The sequence below is a fragment of the Pongo pygmaeus genome, chromosome 2 (genome assembly GCF_028885625.2).
Source record: "Pongo pygmaeus isolate AG05252 chromosome 2, NHGRI_mPonPyg2-v2.0_pri, whole genome shotgun sequence".
Lineage (NCBI taxonomy): Eukaryota > Metazoa > Chordata > Mammalia > Primates > Hominidae > Pongo > Pongo pygmaeus.
In genome coordinates, this window is record NC_085930.1 from 145170709 (window position 1) to 145195429 (window position 24721).

General features: G+C 36.1%; 1 protein-coding gene across 11 annotated transcripts in view; it reads right to left on the reverse strand.

Annotated features, from left to right (window-relative positions):
• STAG1 (STAG1 cohesin complex component) overlaps positions 1-24721 on the reverse strand; it is a 406778-nt gene that overhangs the window by 171767 nt on the left and 210290 nt on the right. For 10 of the 11 annotated variants that reach the window (XM_054482540.2, XM_063662185.1, XM_063662190.1 and 7 more), the window contains one exon: positions 6287-6491. In XM_054482540.2, coding sequence (XP_054338515.1) covers positions 6287-6491 — 205 coding nt within the window. Of the gene's footprint in view, positions 1-3312; positions 6222-6286; positions 6492-24721 lie in introns of those variants that run through there. The other variant, XM_063662194.1, reaches the window with a different exon arrangement.

Below are 24721 nucleotides of genomic sequence, written 5' to 3' on the forward strand. Positions count from 1 at the left end.
GAAATATCTAATGTAAATGACGAGCTAATAGATGCAGCAAACCAACATGGCACATGTATACCTATGTAACAAACCTGCACATTGTGCACATGTACCCTAGAACTTAAAGTGTAATTAAAAAAAAAAAAATCACAACATTGGGCTGGGCATGGTTGCTCAGGCCTGTAATCTCAGTGCTTTGGGAGGCCGAGGTGGGCGGATTGCCCAAGGTCAGGAGTTCGAGACTAGCCTGGCTAACATGATGAAACCCTGTCTCTCCTAAAAATACAAAAATTAGCTGGGTGTGGTAGTGCACGCCTGCAGTCCCAGCTACTCGGGAGGCTGAGGCAAGAGAATCACTTGAACTCAGGAGGGGGAGGTTGCAGCGAGCCGAGATTGTGCCACTGCACTCCAGCCTGGGTAAGACAGCGAGACTCCATCTCAAAAACAACAACAGCAAACAACATTAGACAATTACTGAGTGACTTATGTATGTTACATATTTAACATAAATTATTTCATCTATATGACTCAGGAAACAAAAGAAAAATTATTTCATTTAAGCTTCCCAATACTACTATGAGAAAGGATTATTAGTATCTATGCTATAAAGATGAAGAAAGGCAAAGGAGTTACATAATTTGTTCAAAGTCACCAAGTTAATAAATTCAAGATATGTAATGCTTATAAAGTAATTTTTAAAATCCTTGTTTCTTTACAAAAACTGGCTGCCAAAAGAAAGCTAATTTTCAGAACCGATGATAGAACGTAAAAGACAATAATACTAAGAAAAAATAGTTAGAAAATTTCAAAAGTTATTCTAGGCCTAAATATACAGATTCAAAAAAGTAATTACATTTTAAAGTTATACTTTATTTTATGGGTAAAACTACATGATATAGTGGTATTTGCAGATTTCACCAACTATTGGGCATTAATCCCACGAGAACATCAGAAGTCTATTATATACAAACCCTAGAAAATTGAATAAAGATTTTATATCTGGAGGAGGGATGAAAAACACAACAGTGAAAAAGTAAAGTAAGACAAAGTAAAAGTACAAAGCAATGAAAAGGTCAAACTCTAGAAGAATTCTGAAAAATGAATATAAAAAAATAAAATGTAAATACAAAAAGGAAGAGCAATTATTTATACTACACGGCCTATTCTTTGATAATACCAGATTGCTCTAAAATTTTCACATCTTAACCAAAGAAACCAGAAACAATCTGTGTATTTAAAAATTATAAAATAATTACTGAATTTAATAAACAGAATATGGGTCCTGAGAGCCAAAAGATAAGTAAAATGAAAATGCAGGCTGGGTGTGGTTGTAATCCCAGCACTTTCAGAGGTCATGGTATGCAGACTGCTTGAGTTCAGGAGTTCAAGGCCATCCGTGGGCAACATGGCGAAATCCCAACTCTACAAAAACTACAAAAAAATTAGCCGGATGTGGTGGCATGCACCTGTGGTCCCAGCTACTCGGGATGCTGAGGTGGAAGGATCGCTTGAGCCTGGGAAGCGGGGGTTGCAAGGAAACAAAACCATGCCACTGCAGTGCAGCCTGGGCAACAGAGTGAGAATCAGAAAATAAACATACATTAAAAAAAGCAAAAGAAAAGAAAATGCATGCTGTTCGTTTTCTTAACAGCGGTTCTTGAAAGTTTATCTACTTGTTTATTTCTGATTTCCCCATCTGTCATGTCTTATTACTTTTTATTAAAATAGAATAAGCAAACCAATAAATTCTGAGTAAAACCATAAATGAAGGGAAATATTGGCAAATACTATTACCCCTTTTTCTCATTAAAGAATAATAGAATAATAGCAGCAGCTTACTAAATGCCAAGCATTGTCCCAAGCACTCCTAATCTCTTTTCTTTCCCACTTTGCAAATAGAGTAAGACCAGCTATGGTTAAGGACCTGTCCAAGGTTATCCAACTAGTAAAAGGCAGAGACGAATATGAATTCAGACAGTCACTCCAGAACCCATTCTATCAACCACAGTATTACATGGTTTTAGCAACTGAAGGCCAAATAAAAAGACTTCAATTTTCTGAGGCAAAATTATTTTCAGCCTCTGATTATAAATTAAAGCAATTTCATATGTCATTTCCTTCCTCAGAGGAAAAGTCCGGAGATGCTGATTCTATGAGAAAAGTTAATCAATAATGAACCATATGTGAATATAAAACCAACCATAAGGTATAAAGAAATGTTTATCCCTCAGGAGCCTGAGAGTGACTTATTGATAAGCACTGATGAAGATTGGCCTTGTGATGATCTTGACCACATTTTCTAGTTTTTTCCCAAATTCATTTTAGGAGGGAAAAAAGAGAATAGAAACAATCATCATGTCATTATTAATACAAATTTTGTATTTTAACTCTCTTTTGTTCAAATTAGAAGTTTAGAAGTCAGAGGTAGCCAGCATTAATATATTTGTAACATCACAGAAAATTATGTAGGTGAGAAAATAACAAAATATTAAAACGTTAACCAATACTACTCATCCTGAATGTTGCCCTCTAACAAAAATTTCAAGTCACCAAGTTGTAAAGTACTGGTATACATTTTAAAAGCAAATGCCTAAAAATAAACATAATCCTGAAAAACAATTCTTTGAGAGTAAAATTTTATCTTCATAATACCAAACAAGAAAAGTGCTAAAACAAAGAAAATCTTATTTTTGAACTTAAAAGGAAAATATTCCCTCAAAAAATAAAAATGTCATCAAATTTGAAAAAAAAAAGTTCCCAGTCTCAGATTGTAAATCCACCAAAATAATTATGACACAATGTTTCTTACATAAATTAAATCCACAAACTGTACTACTGTGTCCCACTGAGATAGCTATTTTAAATAAAAATAAGGGCACTTAGTTCTGAAGATCAATAGTTAATGAAAACTATAATGTAAAGCTTATTAAAATGGGTCAAATAACTAGGACAGTATGTTTGAAAATTCCAAAGAAGGGATTAAAGAAAATATAATATAAAATTTGATTGTTAACAGTCTCTTTCAATTTAATGGTAAAATGTATTCTAAAAAGAGAGTTTACCTCCAATGGAAAAATAAGAATATACTTATGAGTGTGGAATAAACAGACATAAAGAACTACATAATGATAAAAAAAACTTTAATAAAAATGTAGTATAAGTATACAATTAAATGCAATGCATAAACACTGACAACAGGGATACATATTGAATTCATAACAAGAAAATGGGGTATTCGGAAAACAGATTAAAAATACTACTGATAAGACCACTCTGATGACTTATGAAGCTCTGGAACTCATCACATCTGTACCCTACAAAATAACTAACCTGATTGTCTCTCTTCTCAGCTAAGATTTAAGCAATGTCAAGGAGCATTTTATTCCAAAGCCGATAATCATATCTGGCCATAACTGCCTTGTAACTGTCCATGCACATAGTCTTTGAAGCAGAGGATTAAATGTTCCTGCCCATTTTATCTAGTCCCCAAGACTTGTCCTGCAAAGTGAATAAAAATGATTATCTTTTAATCTATTCTTCGTACATATACCATTAAAAATAAGAAGAGGGCAAAGATGAGAACAAAATGTCCTTGAAAAGATGGATAATTGTTGTCCAGCCTGGAATTAAGTTCTCAGCAAGCCCTCTGTGCTTTGTTGAAGGGTAGGTGACTGCTATGTCTCACATTTTATACAAGTGAGCCTTGGAAGATATAACCATTAATTAGTGTAGACACATGGGAATTACAGTAATACGCTAAAGTAAATTGAGAGAACTGAAAAGTTTTATCCTTTGAAAATTCTGTATAAACATATGTTGTTTACTTTGTTTTGTTGATATCTGATTTTGAAAAATAATTTCGAATTTAAATAGGCTACATGATGATATTAATATAAAAAGAACATAGGTGAAAACAAAATCACATTCATCAAGTAGTTTTAAAGGTTATGATGAACGCAGGTAGATAGTGGAAAAGAGACACAGAAAGGCAATGGGGGAGGCAGGAGACACTCAATTCAAAAGGAATAGGAAGAAAGCCATAATGAAAATATATTTAAACATATATAAGATTAGCAGATGGAGATAACCAAAGGGATAAGTATAGAGAAAACAGTACAATGAAAGTTACTAAAAATGAGCAAATGAAAAGGAGAGCTGAAATGGACCATCAAAAAGGTAGTAAAATACAGTAATACTGCATTTACATGGCAGTGAAGGACAAATGCAAATGAGTTAAAGTGCATTGTTCACAAAATTAAAACAATGTTTTAAGAGTCAAAATATTCTGCATATTTCTATAAAATAGCACTCCTCTTATGTTCTTAGAGTAAATGGCATACAATTAATCTTTTAAACAGAATGCACACAAGTTTCTAGATTAAAGAAAGGTAGCTTGCCCCTACAGAGAAGCCAAAGATTGTGCTCTATATTGAGAACTGTAAACTAATTTTTGTGTCTTCTTGTTTTAAATGGTCATTTCACAATACTATCGGCCCTCAATTAACTTATTGCTTCTCTTTCTCTCTTGGCCTTGGGAAACCCAGATAATAACTTCTGTATAAAAGTAAATTCGTTAATTCTTATGACAGCAAAATTGGTTATTTACAAGCAATTTCTACTTTATTTTCAAGTTTTTTTTTTTTTCCAAATTGCTGAATTTCCTATGCATGTCACAACCAGGTAAATGGGCATTACTGTACACAGAAAGAAGTAAGATGAAAAGGAATAGAAAATATAAAGAAAAGAAAAAAAGCAACGACCAAATGCAGAGGATACTACTAAAGGTTGGGGAATTAGAAAAAAAAGGTATAACATTATATAACTGTTGGAATAATAAACAGTATTTTTACAGTAACTTTTTAAAAAAGATAAACGGGGTAAAAAATCTTTTTCTTCCTAATAATGAGGAAGAAGATACTCTCAAAACACAGTATGAACTGTATGTGATGTATGTTCTACATAGGTATTTTTCAACAAATTATATTTTTAATCTTTTGAAAAAAGATAAAATTGGGTAAAATATCTCCCTCTCTTCCTAATAATGAGAAAAGAATACTCTCAGAAAAAACAAACTGTGCTTCATGTTCACTTGGTTAGGACTGTAACTAACAGAATAACAGACGCTAATATGAATTAATATGAATTAACTGAGTAAGGGAAAAATGAGAATTGGGAAAAAAAGAATGTAAAAACATATACACAACTCCAGTTATTATCTTATTGGCTCTGGGCAACAGGTTAAGCCAAAAAATAACAAAATTTTAAAGCAGACATTTGCAATGTGTAGTTCCCAAATCACCAGTATCAACATTGCCTAGGAACTTCTTGCCCAGCCATCTGTTTGAACAAGCTCTGTAGGCGATTCTGGTGTGTGCTAAAGTCTGAGGAACGCTGCTTTAAATAAATTAGATAAATGAGAAATTAAAATTTAAATGCAAAATAAAAATGAGTCTAAATCTGGTTTGTCATGATAATAAGTAAGATGAATATAGGCAAAGTTACTGCTACTAAAAAAGATGTAATTTGGGATTATTTAAACATACACTTATGAACACCCAACAAGTATACACACACTCCATTATGAATGAAAAAAATAGTCATTTTAGGTAGGCATAGTTAAAGCAGTGACGGAAAAACAGAACAATTGCTAAAATAAGAAAATTACCTCGTTACTGAAAGTCAAGAAAAAAAATGAATATAGTTGGTTGACAAGTTGTCATGATAAGTCTAAAAGAAAGCAAAAGTGAAAACTAATCTGTTACTTCTTCAAATTATCTACAGCCTACCTTAAGAACTGACTTTAAAGATGTTAATATTTGAGTATGTTTAAGTTATTATAGCACTAGGAACAGGAAGAATGTTTGTTACCCTAATGGATAGAATTGTTTCAAGTATATAAACAAGTATTTACCCACTTATCTATAATAACAATGAGCAATAAAACAATATAATTATGCGATTAAAAAATAGAATAAATTTGGAATTTCAACTATTATTACTTGGGTTTTCCAAAGAATTTGGCCTAGTGGTCTCTTAAAATTTCTTCAGTTATAAATAAGGATGTACATTAGTAACTAAACATTCAGACAGACATTTGATGACACTGGCCAGAAAATTTCAATTTTCATTCTTAAGGCTATCAAATGCCAGTTAACAAAACAGGCATAAATTTTAACAAAAACTATTCAAATGAATGTTTTATCCTAATTAAATTTTTAATTAAATCTTCTCATTAAGTTTGTAATCAGAATAAAACATATTCAACAAAACTAAATGAAAAGGAAATAAAATGTTGATTACTTACCAGCCAGGGTACTTGTATGCCTAAAAGCTCTGACCTGGGAGTCTGACAAACCCGTCAAAAGGGAGATTACTGTGTCCATCATATACTCATCATAAATTATACTATACTGACACTGTCGAATCAGGACTCCAATAAATTCACAAAAGTTTGAACGAAATTTTTTCCACTGAGGTCCAGGCATGGTAAGAGGATAATCACCACTGTCCTAAAAAAGAGAAAAAGAACATATTAAATATGTCACATTATAGAGTTTGATCAAAGCATTTTTTTTCTTCCTACCTACTTAGGAACCCTTTTTTGCAAAGTAGTTATAGAAAGAAATAGGTGACTTTCATAGTACATTTGACTACTTTATTTCTCTTTGGTTTTGATCTACCACAACTAAGAAATTCTTAAAGTACTCAAAATTACTATTTTAGAACCAGCATCTACTTTATTGTTCTAAGCCTTTTGTTGAAAATAATGGTTTCACTTTGTGGTATTTGGATCATAGTTGAGGTAATTTAAAACAGTAAAAAATTCTTTTTAAAGTTTAGACTAGAAAGGATGATTACCAGTTGAATTTTGATGAAAGCTATCATGATACCTGTGTCATACCACATCCTTCAAAATTTTAAATTGAATTTTTAAGAAGTGAGAATTTCAAAAGTATAAGCATTTCATTGGGAAGTGTAAAAATAATCTTATATATCCTAAATTCCAACCAAATTTCCTCAAATTTTACTACGAACTTCATTTTAATACCACTTCATACACTGGACTGATTAAGTTTTCTAAGAAAACAATCTGAGTTCTTGATATCACCAGGTTGTGTCATCTTGTTTTAAAACACAAAACGCAGAGTACAACCCAATTGGCTAGAGGTTTCCCTCTCTAGTGTAAGGCACTTAAGTACAGAAATGGAAATTAACAAGGCAGAGAATGAGAAATTCTGTGAACAAGGCTGCCTGAATATTCTCAATGTGTAGCTTTTTGTCTTTTCTAGAACAAAGTCCTGCTAGGCAAATTTGTTTATAAATGAGGCCTTGAGCTCTGCTGGAGTCATAGGAAAGAGAACTAGTGTGATATACGGAAAACCAGATCCCAAGAACAGGTAACAAAAAGCAGACACTAGAAGAGACCGGACTCAGAGTCAAAATCCCAAAAGTTAGTTAATGTTGGTGTTAGACGAGTTGTAGGGAGCACTACATGACTGGGAGTGTGAGTATAGATTGGAGAAGTTACATAGACTAGAAAGCAAAGATGCTTCCTAAAGGTATCTCGGCAGCCTACCTGCTGCTTCTATATCACAAAACCCCACTATAGCAGAGTTCCTCTAGTTTTTTTGTTTTTTGTTCTTTTTTTAAAAAATTATAATTATTTTTCATTATACTTTAAGTTCTAAGGTACATGTACATAACGTGCAGGTTTGTTACATATGTATACATGTGCCATGTTGGTGTGCTGCACCCATTAACTTGTCATTTACATGAGGTATATCTCCTAATACTATTCCTACCCCCTCCCCCCACCCCACGGCAGGTCTCAGTGTGTGACGTTCCCTTCCTGTGTCCAAGTGTTCTCATTGCTCAGTTCCCACCTATGAGTGAGAACATGTGGTGTTTGCTTTTTGTCCTTGCGATAGTTTGCTCAGAATGATGGTTTCCAGCTTCATCCATGTCCCTACAAAGGACATGAACTCATCCTTTTTTATGGCTGCATACTATTCCATGGTGTATATGTGCCACATTTTCTTAATCCAGTCTATCATTGATGGACATTTGGGTTGCTTCTAAGTCTTTGCTATTGTGAATAGTGCCGCAATAAACATACACGTGCATGTGTCTTTATAGCAGCATGATTTATAATCCTTTGGATAGATACCCAGTAATGGGATGGCTGGGTCAAATGGTATTTCTAGTTCTAGATCCTTGAGGAATTGCCACACTGTCTTCCACAATGGTTGAATAAGTTTACAGTCCCAACAACACTGTAAAAGTGTTCCTATTTCTCCCCATCCTCTTCAGTACCTGTTGTTTCCTGACTTTTTAATGATCGCCATTCTAACTGGTGTGAGATGGTATCTCATTGTGGTTTGGATTTGCATTTCTCTGATGCCCAGAGACAATGATTATTTTTTCACGTGTCTGTTGGCTGCATAAATGTCTTCTTTTGAGAAGTGTCTGTTCATATCCTTAGCCCACTTTTTGATGGGGTTGTTTGTTTTCTTTCTTGTAAATTTGTTTGAGTTCTTTGTAGATTCTGGATATTAGCCTTTTGTCAGATGAGTAGATTGCAAAAATTTTCTCCCATTCTGTAGGTTGCCTGTTCACTCTGATGGTAGTTTCTTTTGCTGTGCAGAAGCTCTTTATGTTAATTAGATCCCATTTGTCAGTTTTGGCTTTTGTTGCCATTGCTTTTGGTGTTTTAGACATGAAGTCCTTGCCCATGCCTATGTCCTGAATGGTATTGCCTAGGTTTTCTTCTAGGGTTTTTATGGTTTTAGGTCTAACATGTAAGTCTTTAATCCATCTTGAATTAATTTTTGTATAAGGTGTAAGGAAGGGATCCAGTTTCAGCTTTCTACATGTGGCTAGCCAGTTTTCCCAGCACCATTTATTAAATAGGGAATCCTTTCCCCATTTCTTGTTTTTGTCATGTTTGTCAAAGTTCAGATAGTTGTAGATGTGTGATATTATTTCTGAGGGCTCTGCTCTATTCCATTGGTCTATATCTCTGTTTTGGTACCAGTGCCATGCTGTTTTGGTTACTGTAGCCTTGTAGTATAGTTTGAGGTCAGGTAGCATGATGCCTCCAGCTTTGTTCTTTTGGCTTAGGATTGTCTTGGCAATGCGGGCTCTTTTTTGGTTCCATATGAATTTTAAAGTAGTTTTTTCCAATTATCTGAAGAAAGTCATTGGTAGCTTGATGGGGATGGCATTCAATCTATAAATTACCTTGGGCAGTATGGCCATTTTCACCATATTGATTCTTCCTAACCATGAGCATGGAATGTTCTTCCATTTGTTTGTGTCCTCTTTTATTTTGTTGAGCAGTGGTTTGTAGTTCTCCTTGAAGAGGTCCTTCACATCCCTTGTAAGTTGGATTCCTAGGTATGTTATTCTCTTTGAAGCAGTTGTGAATGGGAGTTCACTCATGATTTGGCTGTTTGTCTGTTACCGGTGTATAACAATGCTTGTGATTTTTGCACATTGATTTTGTATCCTGAGACTTTGCTGAAGTTGCTTATCAGCTTAAGGAGATTTTGGGCTGAGACGATGGGGTTTTCTAAATATACAATCCTGTCATCTGCAAACAGGGACAATTTGACTTCCTCTTTTCCTAATTGAACGCCCTTTATTTCCTTCTCCTGCCTGATTGCCCTGGCCAGAACTTTCAACACCATGTTGAATAGGAGTGGGGAGAGAGGGCATCCCTGTCTTGTGCCAGTTTTCAAAGGGAATGCTTCCAGTTTTTGCCCATTCAGTATATTGGCTGTGGGTTTGTCATAAATAGCTCTTATTATTTTGAGATACGTCCCATCAATACCTAATTTCTTGAGAGTTTTTAGCATGAAGGGCTGTTGAACTTTGTCAAAGGCCTTTTCTGCATCTATTGAGATAATCATGTGGTTTTTGTCTTTGGTTCTGTTCATATGCTGGATTACGTTTATTGATTTGTGTATGTTGAACCAGCCTTGCATCCCAGGGATGAAGCCCACTTGATCATGGTGGATGAGCTTTTTGATGTGCTGCCAGATTCAGTTTGCCAGTATTTTATTGAGGATTTTCGCATCAATGTTCATCAGGGATATTGGTCTAAAGTTCTCTTTTTTTGTTATGTCTCTGCCCGTCTTTGGTATCAGGATGATGCTGGCCTCATAAAATGAGTTAGGGAGGATTCCCTCTTTTTCTATTGATTGGAATAGTTTCAGAAGGAATGGTACCAGCTCCTCCTTCTACCTCTGGTAGAATTCGGCTGTGAATCCATCTGGTCCTGGACTTTTTTTGGTTAGTAGGCTATTAATTATTGTCTCAATTTCAGAGCCTGTTATTGGTCTATTCAGGGATTCAACTTCTTCCTGGTTTAGTCTTGGGAGGGTGTATGTGTCCAGGAATTTATACATTTCTTCTAGATGTTCTAGTTTATTTGTGTAGAGGTGTTTATAGTTTTCTCTGATGGTAGTTTGTATTTCTGTGGGATCGGTGGTGATATCCTCTTTATCATTTTTTATTGCGTCTATTTGAGTCTTCTCTCTTTTCTTCTTTATTAGTCTTGCTAGCAGTCTATCGATTGTGTTGATCTTTTCAAAAAACCAGCTCCTGGATTCATTGATTTTTTGAAGGGTTTTTTGTGTCTCTATCTCCTTCAGTTCTGCTCTGATCTTAGTTATTTCTTGCTTTCTGCTAGCTTTTGAATGTGTTTGCTCTTGCTTCTCTGGTTCTTTTAATTGTGATGTTAGGGTGTCCATTTTAGATGTTTCCTGCTTTCTCTTGTGGGCATTTAGTGCTATAAATTTCCCTCTACACACTGCTTTAAATGTGTCCCAGAGATTCTGGTATGTTGTGTCTTTGTTCTCACTAGTTTCAAACAACATCTTTATTTCTGCCTTCATTTCATTATGCACCCAGTAGTCATTCAGGAGCACGTTGTTTAGTTTCCATGTAGTTGAGCGGTTTTGAGTGAGTTTCTTAATCCTGAGTTCTAGCTTGATTGCACTGTGGTCTGAGAGACAGTTTGTTATAATTTCTGTTCTTTCACATTTGCTGAGGAGTGCTTTACTTCCAACTATGTGGTCAATTTTGGAATAAGTGTGATGTGGTGCTGAGAAGAATGTATATTCTGCTGATTTGGGGTGGAGAGTTCTGTAGATGTCTATTAATTCCACTGGGTGCAGAGCTGAGTTCAATTCCTGGATATCCTTTTTAACTTTGTCTCGTTGATCTGTCTAATGTTGACAGTGGGGTGTTAAAGCCTCCCATTATTATTGTGTGGGAGTCTAAGTCTCTTGTAGGTCTGTAAGGACTTGCTTTATGAATCTGGGTGCTCCTGTATTGGGTGCATATATATTTAGAATAGTTAGCTCTTCTTGTTGACTTGATCCCTTTGCCATTATGTAATGGCCTTCTTTGTCTCTTTTGATCTTTGTTGGTTTAAAGACTGTTTTATCAGAGACTAGAATTGCAACCCCTGCCTTTTTTTGTTTTCCATTTGCTTGGTAGATCTTCCTCCATCCCTTTATTTTGAGCCTATGTGTGTCTCTGCATGTGAGATGGGTCTCCTGAATATAGCACACTGATGGGTCTTGACTCTTTATCCAATTTGCCAGTCTGTGTCTTTTAATTGGAGCATTTAGCCCATTTACATTTAAGGTTAATATTGTTATGTGTGAATTTGATCCTGTCATTATGTTAGCTGGTTATTTTGCTCGTTAGTTGATGCAGTTTCTTCCTAGCATCCATGGTCTTTACAATTTGGCATGTTTTTGCAGTGGCTGGTACCGGTTGTTCCTTTCCATGTTTAGTGCTTCCTTCAGGAGCTCTTGTAGGGCAGGCCTGGTGGTGACAAAATCTCTTAGCATTTGTTTGTCTCTAAAGGATTTTATTTCTCCTTCACTCATGAAGCTTAGTTTGGCTGGATATGAAATTCTGGGTTGAAAATTCTTTTAAGAATGTTGAATGTTGGCTCCCATTCTCTTCTGGCTTATATAGTTTCTGTCGAGAGATCCGCTGTTAGTCTGATGGGCTTCCCTTTGTAGGTAACCCGACCTTTCTCTCTGGCTGCCCTTAACACTTTTTCCTTCATTTCAACTTTGGTGAATCTGACAATTATGTGTCTTGGAGTTGCTCTTCTCAAGGAGTATCTTTGTGGTGTTCTCCGTATTTCCTGAATTTGAATGTTGGCCTACCTTGCTAGGTTGGGGAAGTTCTCCTGGATAATATCCTGCAGAGTGTTTTCCAACTTGGTTCCATTCTCCCCGTCACTTTCAGGAACACCAATCAGATGTAGATTTGGTCTTTTCACACAGTCCCATATTTCTTGGAGGCTTTGCTTGTTTCTTTTTACTCTTTTTTCTCTGAACTTCCTTTCTTGCTTAATTTCATTCATTTGCTCTTCAATCACTGATACTCTTTCTTCCAGTTGATCGAATCTGCTACTGAAGCTTGTGCATTTGTCACGTAGTTCTCGTGCCATGGTTTTCAGCTCCATCAGGTCATATAAGGACTTCTCTCCACTGGTTCTTCTAGTTAGCCATTCGTCCAATCTTTTTTCAAGGTTTTCAGTTTCTTTGCGATGGGTTCCAACTTCCTCCTTTAGCTCAGAAAAGTTTGATCGTCTGAAGCCTCCTTCTCTCAACTCGTCAAAGTCATTCTCCGTCCAGCTTTGCTCCGTTGCTGACGAGGAGCTATGTTCCTTTGGAGGGGAAGAGGATTTTTAGATTTTTAGAATTTTCAGCTTTTCTCCTCTGGTTTTTCCCCATCTTTGTGGTTTTATCTACCTTTGGTCTTTGATGATGGTGATGTACAGATGGGGTTTTGGTGTGGATGTCCTTTCTGTTTGTTAGTTTTCCTTCTAACAGTCAGGACTCTCAGCTGCAGTTCTGTTGGAGTTTGCTGGAGGTCCACTCCAGACCCTGTTTTCCTGGGTATCAGCAGCGGACGCTGCAGAACAGTGAATATTGCTGAACAGCAAATGTTGCCGCCTCACTGTTCCTCGGGAAGCTTCATCTCAGAGAGTTTTCCGGCCGTATGAGGTCTCAGTCTGCCCCTACTTGGGGGTGCCTCCCAGTTAGGCTACTTGGGGGTCAGGGACCCACCTAAGGAGGTAGTCTGTCTGTTCTCAGATCTCAAACTCCGTGCTGGGAGAACCACTACTCTCTTTCAAAGCTGTCAGACAGGGACATTTAAGTCTGCAGAAGTTTCTGCTGTGTTTTGTTCAGCTATGCCCTGCCCCAGAGGTGGATTCTACAGAGGCAGGCAGGCCTCCTTGAGCTGTGGTGGGCTCTACCCAGTTCGAACTTCCTGGCTGCTTTGTTTACCTACTCAAGCCTCAGCAGTGGCAGGCGACCCTCCCCCAGCCTTACTGCAGCCTTGCAGTTGCATCTCAGACTGCTGTGCTAGCAATGAGTGAGGCTCCGTGGGCATGGGACCCTCTGAGCCAGGCGCTATAAGAGGTATGCAGATATCAATTAAGGACACAGGAAACATGAAAAAGCAAGGAAACTTGACATCTCCAAAGGAATACAATAATTCCCCAGCAACAGATTCCCCTACCCCCACCCCAAAAAAATCACTAAGTCCTGGAAAAGGAATCCAAATTATTTATTCTAAAGAAGTTCAGTGAGATACAACAGAATTCTGAAAAACAATACAGAGGAGTCAGCAAAACAATTCAGGATATAAACCAAAAATTTACCAAAGAAACAGATATCATTAAAAGGAGCCAAGTCAGGCACAGGCGCTCACACGTATCATCCCACCACTTTGGGAGGCTGAGGTGAGTGGATTCCTTGAGCTCAGGACGTGGCAAAACCCCGTCTCTACCAAAAATACAAAATATTAGTCAGGCATGGTGTTATGTGCCTGTATTCCCAGCTACTTGGGAGGCTGAAGTGGGAGAATCACTTGAGCTCAGGAGGAAGAGGTTGCAGTGAGCCGAGATCATGCCACTGCACTCCAGTTTGGGCGACAGAGCAAGACCCTGACTGAAAAAGCAAAAAAAAAAAAAAAAAAAAAAAACCAGAAAACAAACCAAAAAACCCCCACAAATTTCGGAACTGAGTAATTCATTGAATAAAATAAAAAATAAATTTGCAAGCTTCAACAAAAGACTGGATCAAGCAGAAAAAAGAGTATCAGAGCCTGAACACAGGTCTTCTGAAATAATTCAGCCAGACAAAAATAAAGAAAAATGAACTATGCCTTTGTGATATATGAAATACCACAGAGCACCCAAATATTCAAATCGGGGTCCCAGAAGGCCAAGACAGAATGAAAGGATTTTAAAACCTACTTAATAAAAGAATAGATGAAACCTTCCCAAGTCTAGCAAGAGATATAGACATTTAGATACAAGAGGCTAAGATCCAAAAAGGTCTTCTTCATGGCACATTATAGTCAAACTGTTTTAACGTCAAAGACAGAGAGAATTCTGAAAACAGCAAAAGTGTCTAGTCATGTATAAAGAAACCTTCATCAGACTATCAGTAAATTTCTCAGCAGAAACCTTATAGGACAAGAGAGAATGGGAGGACTTATTCACACTGCTAACAGAAAACACCACCAACAACAAAAAACCCTGCTAGTCAACAGCACTATATTCAGCAAAACTATCTTTAATAAATGGAGAAATAACATTTTTCCCAAACAAGCAAAAGCTAAGGAAATCCATCACCACCAGATCTGTTCTACACACAAAAAAATGCTCAAGGGAATCCTAAAATTGGATGTGCATGAACAATGTTTACCATCAAGAAAACACACAAAAGTATAAATCTCACTGGTAAAGCAAACACACATATGAGGAAGATAAAATAATCAAATGACACTGCTACAGAAAATCACCAAACAACAAAGACAAACAATAGGCGAAAAAGAAAGAAACAATATTACAAAACAACCAGAAAACAATTAACACTATGACAGGAACAAAGGGTCACATAGTAATATTAACTTTGAATGTAAACGGATTAAATATTCCACTAAAAAGACAATGACCAGATGAGTAGATAAAAGACAGGATCCAACTACATGCTGTCTACAAGTAATGCACTTTACCTGTAACGACACATACAGACTGAAACTAAAGGGATGGACAAAGATATTCCACACAAATAGAAATGAAAAGTGAGCAAGAACAGCTATACTTACGATGAGTGAAACAAACTTTACATCAAAAACAGTCATAAAGACAAAGGTCATTATATAATGATAAAGAGATTAATCCAACAAAATATTTAATAATCTTTAGTATATATGCACCCAACAGTGGAGCATCCAGATTTATAAGGCAACATTACTAAATCTAAATAGACTCCCAGACTATAACAGAGACTTCAATACCTCACTCTCAGCATTCGGTCATCTAGACAGAAACTCATTAAAGTAACACTGGATTTAAACTAGACCTTAAACCAAACAGACTTGACATTTATAGGACATTTTATCCAACAACTGCAGAATACACATTATTCTCCGAGACCAGCCAAGATCAGGTGCGTTTAGGGTGGTATGGCCATAGACAGAATATACATTATTCTCATTAGCACATGGATAGACCATATGTTAAGCCACAAAACAAGTCTCGTCAAATTTTTAAAAATCAAAATCATATGAAATATCTTCTCAGACCATAGTGGAATAAAATCAGGAATCAATATGAAGAGAAACTTTGAAAACCTTACAAATACATAAAAATTAAAAAACACACTCCTGAATAACCACTGGGTCAATGAAGAAATTAGGGTGTAAATCAAAACATGCTTTGAAATAAATGAAAGTGGAAACACAACATACCAAAACCTGTGGGATATAGCAAAAACTGCACTAGGATGAAAGTTTATAGCAATAAACACCAGCATCAAAAGAGTAGTAAGGTTTCAGGCCAGGCACAGCAGCTCACACCTGTAATCTCAGCACTTTGGGAGGCTGAAGTGGGTGGATCACCCGAGGTCAGGAGTTCGAGATCAGCCTAGCCAACATGGTAAACTCCGTCTCTACTAAAAATACAAAAATTAGCTGGCTGTGGTCGTGGGCGCCTGTAATCCCAGATACTCGGTTGGCTGAGGCAGGAGAATCACCTGAACCCAGGAGGCAGAGGCTGCAGTGAGCCAAGATCACGCGTTGCACTCTAGCCTGGGCAACAAGAGCGAAACTCTGTCTTTAAAAAAAAAAAAAAAAAAGAGTAGTAAGGTTTCAAAGTAACAATTTAATGATGCACCTTAGGAACTAGAATAGGAAGAACAAACCAAATACAAAATTAACAGCAGAAAAGAAATAATACAGATCAGACCAAAAATAAATTAAGTTAAAACTAAAAAAAAAATACAGCGGATCAATAAAATGAACAGATAAAACTGATAAACCACTAGCTAGATTAACAAAGACCCAAATAAAAAAAATTAGAAATGAAAAATGAGACATTACAACTGATAACACAGAAATACAAAAGATCAACAGAGACTATTATGAACAACTATACACTAACAAATTGCTTGATCATGGTATATTACCTTTTTGATGTCTGTTGACTTTGGTTTGCTAGAATTTTTGTATCTAACTTCATCAGGGATGTTGGCCTGTAGGTTCCTTTATGTTGTTGTTGTTTTTGCTGTGGCCTTATCTGATTTTGCTAACAGGGTAATGCTGGCCTTCTAGAATGAGTTAATGAGAATTCCCTCCCTTTAAGTTTTTTGGAATAGTTTGAGGAGGACTGGTATTATTTCTTCTATCTTTGGTAGAATTCAGCTGTGAATCCTTCTGGACCTGGGCTTTTCTTGGGTAGGAGACTTTTTATTACTGATTTAATCTCACTACAAACTCACTAATACACCATAATCAAGCAAAATTTACATAAGGCATTCAAGGATGGTTTAACATATGCAAATCAACAAATGTGATACATAACATCAACAGACTGCAGGACAAAAACCCCTATGATCATCTCAATAGATGCAGAAAAAGCATTTGGTAAAATCCAACAATGCTTCATGATAAAAATTCTCAATAAACTAGGCAAAAAAGGAATATACCTCAAAATAACAAAGTTCATATATGACAAACTCACAGGTAACATCATACTGAATGGGGAAAAGTTCAAACCTTTTCCTTCAAGAACTGAAACAAAACAAACATGCCCACTTTTACAAGTCTTATTCAACATGGTACTGGAAGTCCTAGACAGACCAATCAGGTAAGAGAAAAAACCAAAATGCATCCAAATTGGAAAAGAGGAAGTCAAACTGTCCCTCTCAGCAGATGACATGATCTTTTATTTAGAAAAACTCAAAGCCTCTACCAAAAAATTCTTAGAGCTGATAGCAAATTCAGTAAAGTGCTTTACATTTTTTCAACATATAAAAATTGGTTTCTATATACCATTAACAAAACAGCTGTAAAAAAATCAAGATGGCAATCCCATTTATAACAGCTACAAAAAATAAAAGATCTAGAAATAAAGCTAACTAAAGTGAAGGATCTCTATAAGGAAAACTACAAAAGACTGATGAAAGAAACTGAAGAGGACACAAATGAATGGAAAGACATCTCATGCTCATGAATCACAAGAATATTGATAAAATGTTGTTGGTAACCACTGAATTTTTTTTAAAAAAAAAGGTTGGTAAAATGACTGTGTCGCCTTTTTTATTTTTATTTTTATTTTTTGCATTACTATAAAGAAATACCCAAGACTGGGTAATTTATAAAGAAAAGAGGTTTACTGGCTCAGGTTCTGGAAGCTGTATATGAAGCATAGTACTGGAGTCTGCTCGTCTTATGGTGAGGTCCTCAAGGATGCTTATAATCACAGCAGAAGGTGAAGGTGAGCCAGTGAATCACATGGTGAGAGAAGGAGCAAGGCGGCAGCGGTGCCATACTTTAAAAAACAACCAGATATCTTGTGAATTCAAAGCGAGAATTCGCTTGTTACTGCAAGGAGGATACCAAGCCACTCATGAGGGATCTGTCCCCATGACCCAAACACCTCCCACCAGGCCCCACTTCCGACACTGGGGATTACATTTCAACATGAGATTTAAAGGGGACAAACATCCAAACCATACCAATGACCATACTGTCAAAAGCAATATACAGATTCGATGTAATCCCTATCAAAATATCAATGCCAGTTCTCAAAGAAACAGAAAAAGCAATCCTAAAGTGTGTATGGAACCAAAAGAGAGCTGGAATAGCCAAAGCAAAGTTAAGCAAAACAAACAAACAAATGAACAAAACAAAACAAAAAGAAAGCTGAAGGCATTACAGGCTGACTTCAAATTATATTACAACGCTATATTCGCCAAAAGAGCAAAGTATTGGTATAAAAATAACCACACATACCAATTGAACAGAATAGATAACCCAGAAATAAATCCACATATTTACAGCCAACTGATCTTTGACAAAGGTGTCAAGAATATACACTGCGGAATGGACACCTTCCTTCAATAAATGATACTGGAAAAACTGGATATCCATATGCAGAAGAATGAATCTGAACCCCTATCTCTTACGTTATATAAAAATCAACTCAAGATAAATTAAAGACTTAAATGTAAGACCTGAACCTATAAAACTAGTAGAAGAAAACACAGGAAAAACAATTCAGGACACTGGTCTAGGCAAATAATTTATCACCAAGACATCAAAAGCACAGACAACAAAAACAAACAAACAAAAAAGGCAAACAAGATACATTAAACTAAAAATAAAAAAGCACAGCAAAGAAAACAAGAGTGAAGAGACAACCTCTTGAATGAGAGAAAATATTTGCCAACTATTCATCCAACCAAAGACTAATACCAAAAATAAACAACTCAACAATTTAAAAAAAAAAACATAATCCCATTAAAAAGTGAGCAAAGCACATGAATAGTCAATTCTCAAAAGGAAACTTAAATGGCCAACAGGTATATGAAAAAGTGCTCAACATCCATAATCATCCAGAAAATACAAATTAAATGGGCAATGAGATATCATTCACCCCAGTTGGAATGGCTATTATTAAAGAGAAGAAAAACAACAGATACTGGTGAGGATCTGGAGAAAAGAGAACTTCTATACACTGTTGGTGGGAATGTAAATTAGTACAACCACCATGGAAAACAGTGCGGAGATTTTTCAAAAAACTAAAAATAGAACTATCATATGATCCAGCAATCCCACTACTACGTATTTATCCAAAGGAAAAGAAATCAGTATATCAAAGGGATACCCACACTTGCATGTTTATCACAGCACTATTCACAGTTGCAAAGATATGGAATCAATCTAAGTGTCCATCAATAGATGAATGGATAAAGAAAATGCAGCATATACATATAACAGGATACTATTTGGTTATAAAAAAATAAAATCATTTGCAACAGCATGAACAGAACTGGAGATCCTTATATTAAGTGAAATAACTCAGGAACAGAAAAACAAATACCATATTTTCTCACTCTTATCTGTGAGCTAAAAAACCTGATCTCATGGTGATAGGGAATAGAATGATAGATGCCAGAGGGAGAAAAGCGTGTGAGGAGGAAACAGAGAGGTTGGGTAAATAGCTATAAACTTACAGTCAGATAGAAGAAATAAGTTCTAATGTTCGATAGCAGGCTTGGGTGACTACAGTTAACATCAATATATTATATATTTCAAAATAGCTAGGAGAGAGCTGAGTGCGGTTGCTCATGCCTATGATCCCAGCACACAGGAAGGCCAAGGCAGGTGGATCACTTGAGGACAGGAGTTCAAGACCAGCCTGGCCAACATGGCGAAGCTTTGTCTCTACTAAAAACACAAAAATTAGCTAGGCACGGTGGCACAAGCCTGTAATCCCAGCTACTTGGGTGGCTGAAGCAAGAGAATCACTTGAACTTGGGAGGTGGAGGTTGCAGTGAGCTGAGATCGTGCCACTGCACTCCAGCCTAGGCAACAGAGTGAAACTCTGTCTCAAAACAAACAAACGAGCAAACAAACGAAACAAAAGCAAGGAGAGGACTTGAAATGGTACCAACACATAGAAATGATAAATACTCAAGGTAAGAGATACCCCAAATACTCTGACTTGATCATTACGCATTCTATGCATGTAAAAATATTCACATGTACCCCATAAAAACGTAAACTACTATGTATCCATAAAAGCAAAAAGTGATACCTCTAATAAACAAAAAACCGAATTCCTACTATCTGGCTTTAGCTGAAAAATCTAATACGTCTTAATAATAATTAACAAATATAAATGTGATTTATTTGAATCGCTGTAAAATCCAATTTTGTACAAGTTTTAAAACGGAAAGATAAAAATTTTCAAATTACCAGCATGTAAGTATATCCTCAATAAGTAGTTTATCATGACTAATCCAGATGGTATTTCATCTAATAACCACTGACATAAATGTTATTGTTGGAATATACTTTGGCTTCATGAGTATCTCATTTAAGCATCTCTCATAATGAGTGGATGTCTCAGATAATGTAATGGAGAGGTCTGACTCAATCTAAAAAGATTATTCTAGATTAAGAGAATATAACGGGCCCATTAAAAAAATACTAGTATAATTCTATAACTTACTGGATCAGCAGTAAGAAATTGATAATAAAAATAGCCAGAAACGAATTATATGACCAGGGTTGTCCAAACTGAAAGAGCGTAACTGTTACTGAGTAATCTTTTCCCAGACATTTCAGTATCATAAACTTCTGATTATATAAAACACAGAATAGGATACTAGTTAAGAGTATGGACTTAGGGCCAGGCACAGTGGCTCACCTGAGGCCAGGAGTTCAAGACCAGCCTGTCCAATATGGTGAAATCTTGTCTCTACTAAAAATACAAAAATTAGCCAGGCGTGGTGGTGTGCACCTGTAGTCCCAGCTACTCAGGAGGCTAAGGCACGAGAATCGCTTCAACTCGGGAGGCAGAAGTTGCCGTGAGCCAAGATCACACCACTGCACTCCAGCCTGGGTGACAGAGCAAGACTCACTCTCCAAAAAAAAAGAAAGTACGGCTGCAGGAGCTAGATTGTTTGGGTTCAACTCCTGGCTTGCCATTTAGCAGTTGTGTGACCTCAGGCAAGTTTCTCAACCCTTTTGTGCCCCAATTTTCTCATCTGTCATATAGGGATAACAATATTATAAACTACCTACCTCACAAAAATATTGTGAGGATTAAGTATATGCAAAGCACTTAACAGTGCTTGCATCCATTAAGCATAATTATTAGCTATTATTATTAGTATTCAACGTTTGCTCTTGTCCCCAATAGATCGAACTACAGGGTTCAGTCATTATATATTTCCTTTGTTACATTTTTGCATATTACAGATTCATTACAATTTCTGGAGTCATCCCAATGTTTTAATTATTCATTTGTCTTTTGGCACTTGTCATTTCTAATTCTATTTTCTTTAACATTTTCTGTTTACCTTTCTCATCTTGGAGCAGTTTCCACAGTGAAGTATGCAACACAAATGGAGTGGTGTATTGTAAGAAAATATTAGAACTTCTATTTCTATTTATTTTTATCTACAAAAAGAAAGAAATTAATTGTTGCTAATATTTAATATACAGAATAAGCCTGGTATGCCCTCACTTGGTCCATATTTCAGACTGCTTTGTGTCACAAAACAAATTTAACAGAGTAGCAAAAAAAGTTCAATACTCAAAGGAGGTGACAGTAGAAATGGCATTCCTCACTAGTTTCTTAAGTTATTTTAAGTTACATATGACCAATTCAATGACTTTAAGCCTAATAGTGTCTTTTTTTTTTTTTTTTTTTTTGAGGTGAAGTCTCACTCCATTGCCCAGGCTGGAGTGTGGTGGCATGATCTCGGCTCACTGCAACCTCTGCCTCCTGGGTTCAAGTGATTCTCCTGCCTCAGCCTCCCCATTAGCTGGGATTACAGGCACGAACCACCACGCTAATGTTTTTATTTTTAGTAGAGATGGGGTTTCACCATGTTGGCCAGGCTGGTCTCAAACTCCTGACCTCAAATGATCCACCCACTTCAGACTCTCAAAGTGCTAGGATTATAGGTATGAGCCACTGCGCCTGGCCAATAGTATCTATTTTTAACTCCTGGCAAAATGGAAAGGCACCAAGCACAGATTTTTCAAGAAAACTGAAACAACAAAAACCTGCGCATGTGATCATAAGAAAATAAGAAATGTGGTGGCACTGTCACTCCTTGCACACATTCATCTTAGTCCACTATAAAAGTAAAGCCATGAAAATCTAATGATATAAGAAAATGACCTTGAAAACTTTAAATTATTAAGAAGACTATTAAAAATAAAGATATAGACCCATTACTAACATTAGAACCATGTCTAAATAAATACTGAGTCTTCAGTTATTAGCCTGTGATATTTGAAAACCGCTGTGTGATCACAGTATTTTGATCAGAATAGTATGAAATAGTTTGTCTTCTTTATCTGTCCATTAAAATTACTTTTACACAAATGATAGCGCAATACTATATACATTTAATTCTATTAATAAATATGCATATGCTGCAAAGTATACTTTAATAAACACACAAGGGTATACACTCAGTCTTCTGATTACCCAAGGTGGAAGGAAGAAATCTTTTCATGTATTTACTATTTATAAGACATTTAGAAAATAGATGTAGTTCAGAACTAAGAAGGTCTCAAATAATCACCACATAGTTACTCTTTTTGAGAGAGAGAATCTCACTCTGTTGCCCAGGCTGGAATGCAGTAGTGGGATCTCAGCTCACTGCAACCTCCACTTCCCAGATTCAAGCGATTCTCCTGCATCAGCCACTCCAGTAATTGAAATTACAGGCATGTGCCATCACTCCTGGCAAATTTTTGTATTTTTAGTAGAGACAGGGTTTCAGCATGTTGGCCTAGCTGTTCTTGAACTCCTGACCTCAGGTGACCCACCCACCTTGGCCTCCCAAAGTGCTAGGATTACAGGCGTGAGCCACCATGCCTGGCCACCACAGTTACTTCTTAAGCACTCCTCTCGTACGTTAAAAACTCTGGCCCTCTGAAAAGGAGCATGGTGAAGAGAGAGGAGGCTTATCACAGGTTTTCACTATTAGGATTATAGTTTAAAAAATGTTTTAGTGGCGGGGAGTGGTGGCTTACGCCTGTAATCCCAGCACTTTGGGAGGCCGAGGCAGGCGGATCACGAGGTCAGGAGATCAAGACCATCCTGGCTGACACGGTGAAACCCCATCTCTACTAAAAATACAAAAAATTAGCCTGGCGTAGTGGCAGGAGCCTGTAGTCCCAGCTACTCGGGAGGCTGAGGCAGGAGAATGGCGTGAACCCAGGAGGCCAAGCTTGCAGTGAGCCGAGATTGCATCATTGCACTCCAGCCTGGGCGACAGAGCCAGACTCCGTCTCAAAAAAAAAAAAAAAAAAAAAAAAAGTTTTAGTGATGGGATATACAATTGAAACAATTCAATTTAGAGACTTTAACTTGGGACTGGAGATAATTTGAGCTTTCCCCTATCATATGTGTAATATTTCCTTTTCTCAGTTTGTATACTATTTAACCATTTTTATACTTATTAATGATGTTAATCCTTTGATTAAATAAATGCTGAAATGGATAAATTCAGAGAAGTACATACGATTAGATAGGAAAAGAGAAAAAATCTGCAAGGTAAGTTATCATGGGAGAAGAGCACAATACGCAAAAATCACACAATTTATCAATGTAATGCAAAAGAACAAGCAAGAATTAAAGGCACTAAATGAATACATTAAATGTGTTTTGTTATAAAAATTTCCCTACATAAAAGTCATACTTAAAACATGAAAACTATGCAATCTGACCTTGGAAACATACCAAAGACTTTACATATGAAGGTGCAATTCCAAAAATGTGGGGAAGAAATATCAATTTGCTTTAGCTTTCTACAGCTAGCTCTATCAAGAGCGAAGTGTATGTATTGACTGAACAGCCCACAGATTGCTCTGGGAAATAATTTATTTTTAAATTAGGTTGACATTACAATCACAAAGCACTGCTGGCTATGTGCAGATTTACAGGTATTTTAATAAGATTATTAACCAACATTGTAATAATCTGTTTGTAACAAAGAATAGGAACCAAAGTGTACTTCTCAGGCAACAACTTACTTTTAGAGCACTTTACTAAAAATCTTAACAGCTTCAAACTAACTCATCTCACCTTTACCTTACTTTGCTGTAATACAATATATTAATTTTAATAAAATTTAAATGATTATTCCTTGAGAATTAGACACTGTTCTAGACTCTTGGGATTCAATGGTTCTTGTCATCAGATCTTTTAGAATATTAAAAAATACAATTTAATAAAGCTAACCTCCTCAACTCCCAGAAAACCAAATGACATATATAGTTTTTTGAAGAAAAAAACGTAATAAACTTCTTAAAACAAGTTATATTTCACAATATACATGCATTTAAACCAAGTTTCTCAGGTATATACACAGTAACATAAGGAATAATATCTTCCTCAAGTGACAGAAGATAAAATGGATAGCCTCAAATATCTAGTAAGTATTTTCACTTTAAATACCTTCATATCACAATCAAACTGTGTTACTTTACTATCAAACAAAAAAAAACTTGAATGGTGATTTTAAAAAAGTCTTCTTTGATTAAGCTGATCATCTCAAATATTGCGAGAAAATATATTTAGGTATATGAAATGCCTTTTCAGTAATTTCCCTTGCAACGTAACTCATTCTTACTTTTCTTAATAGTTTACTATTCCTTA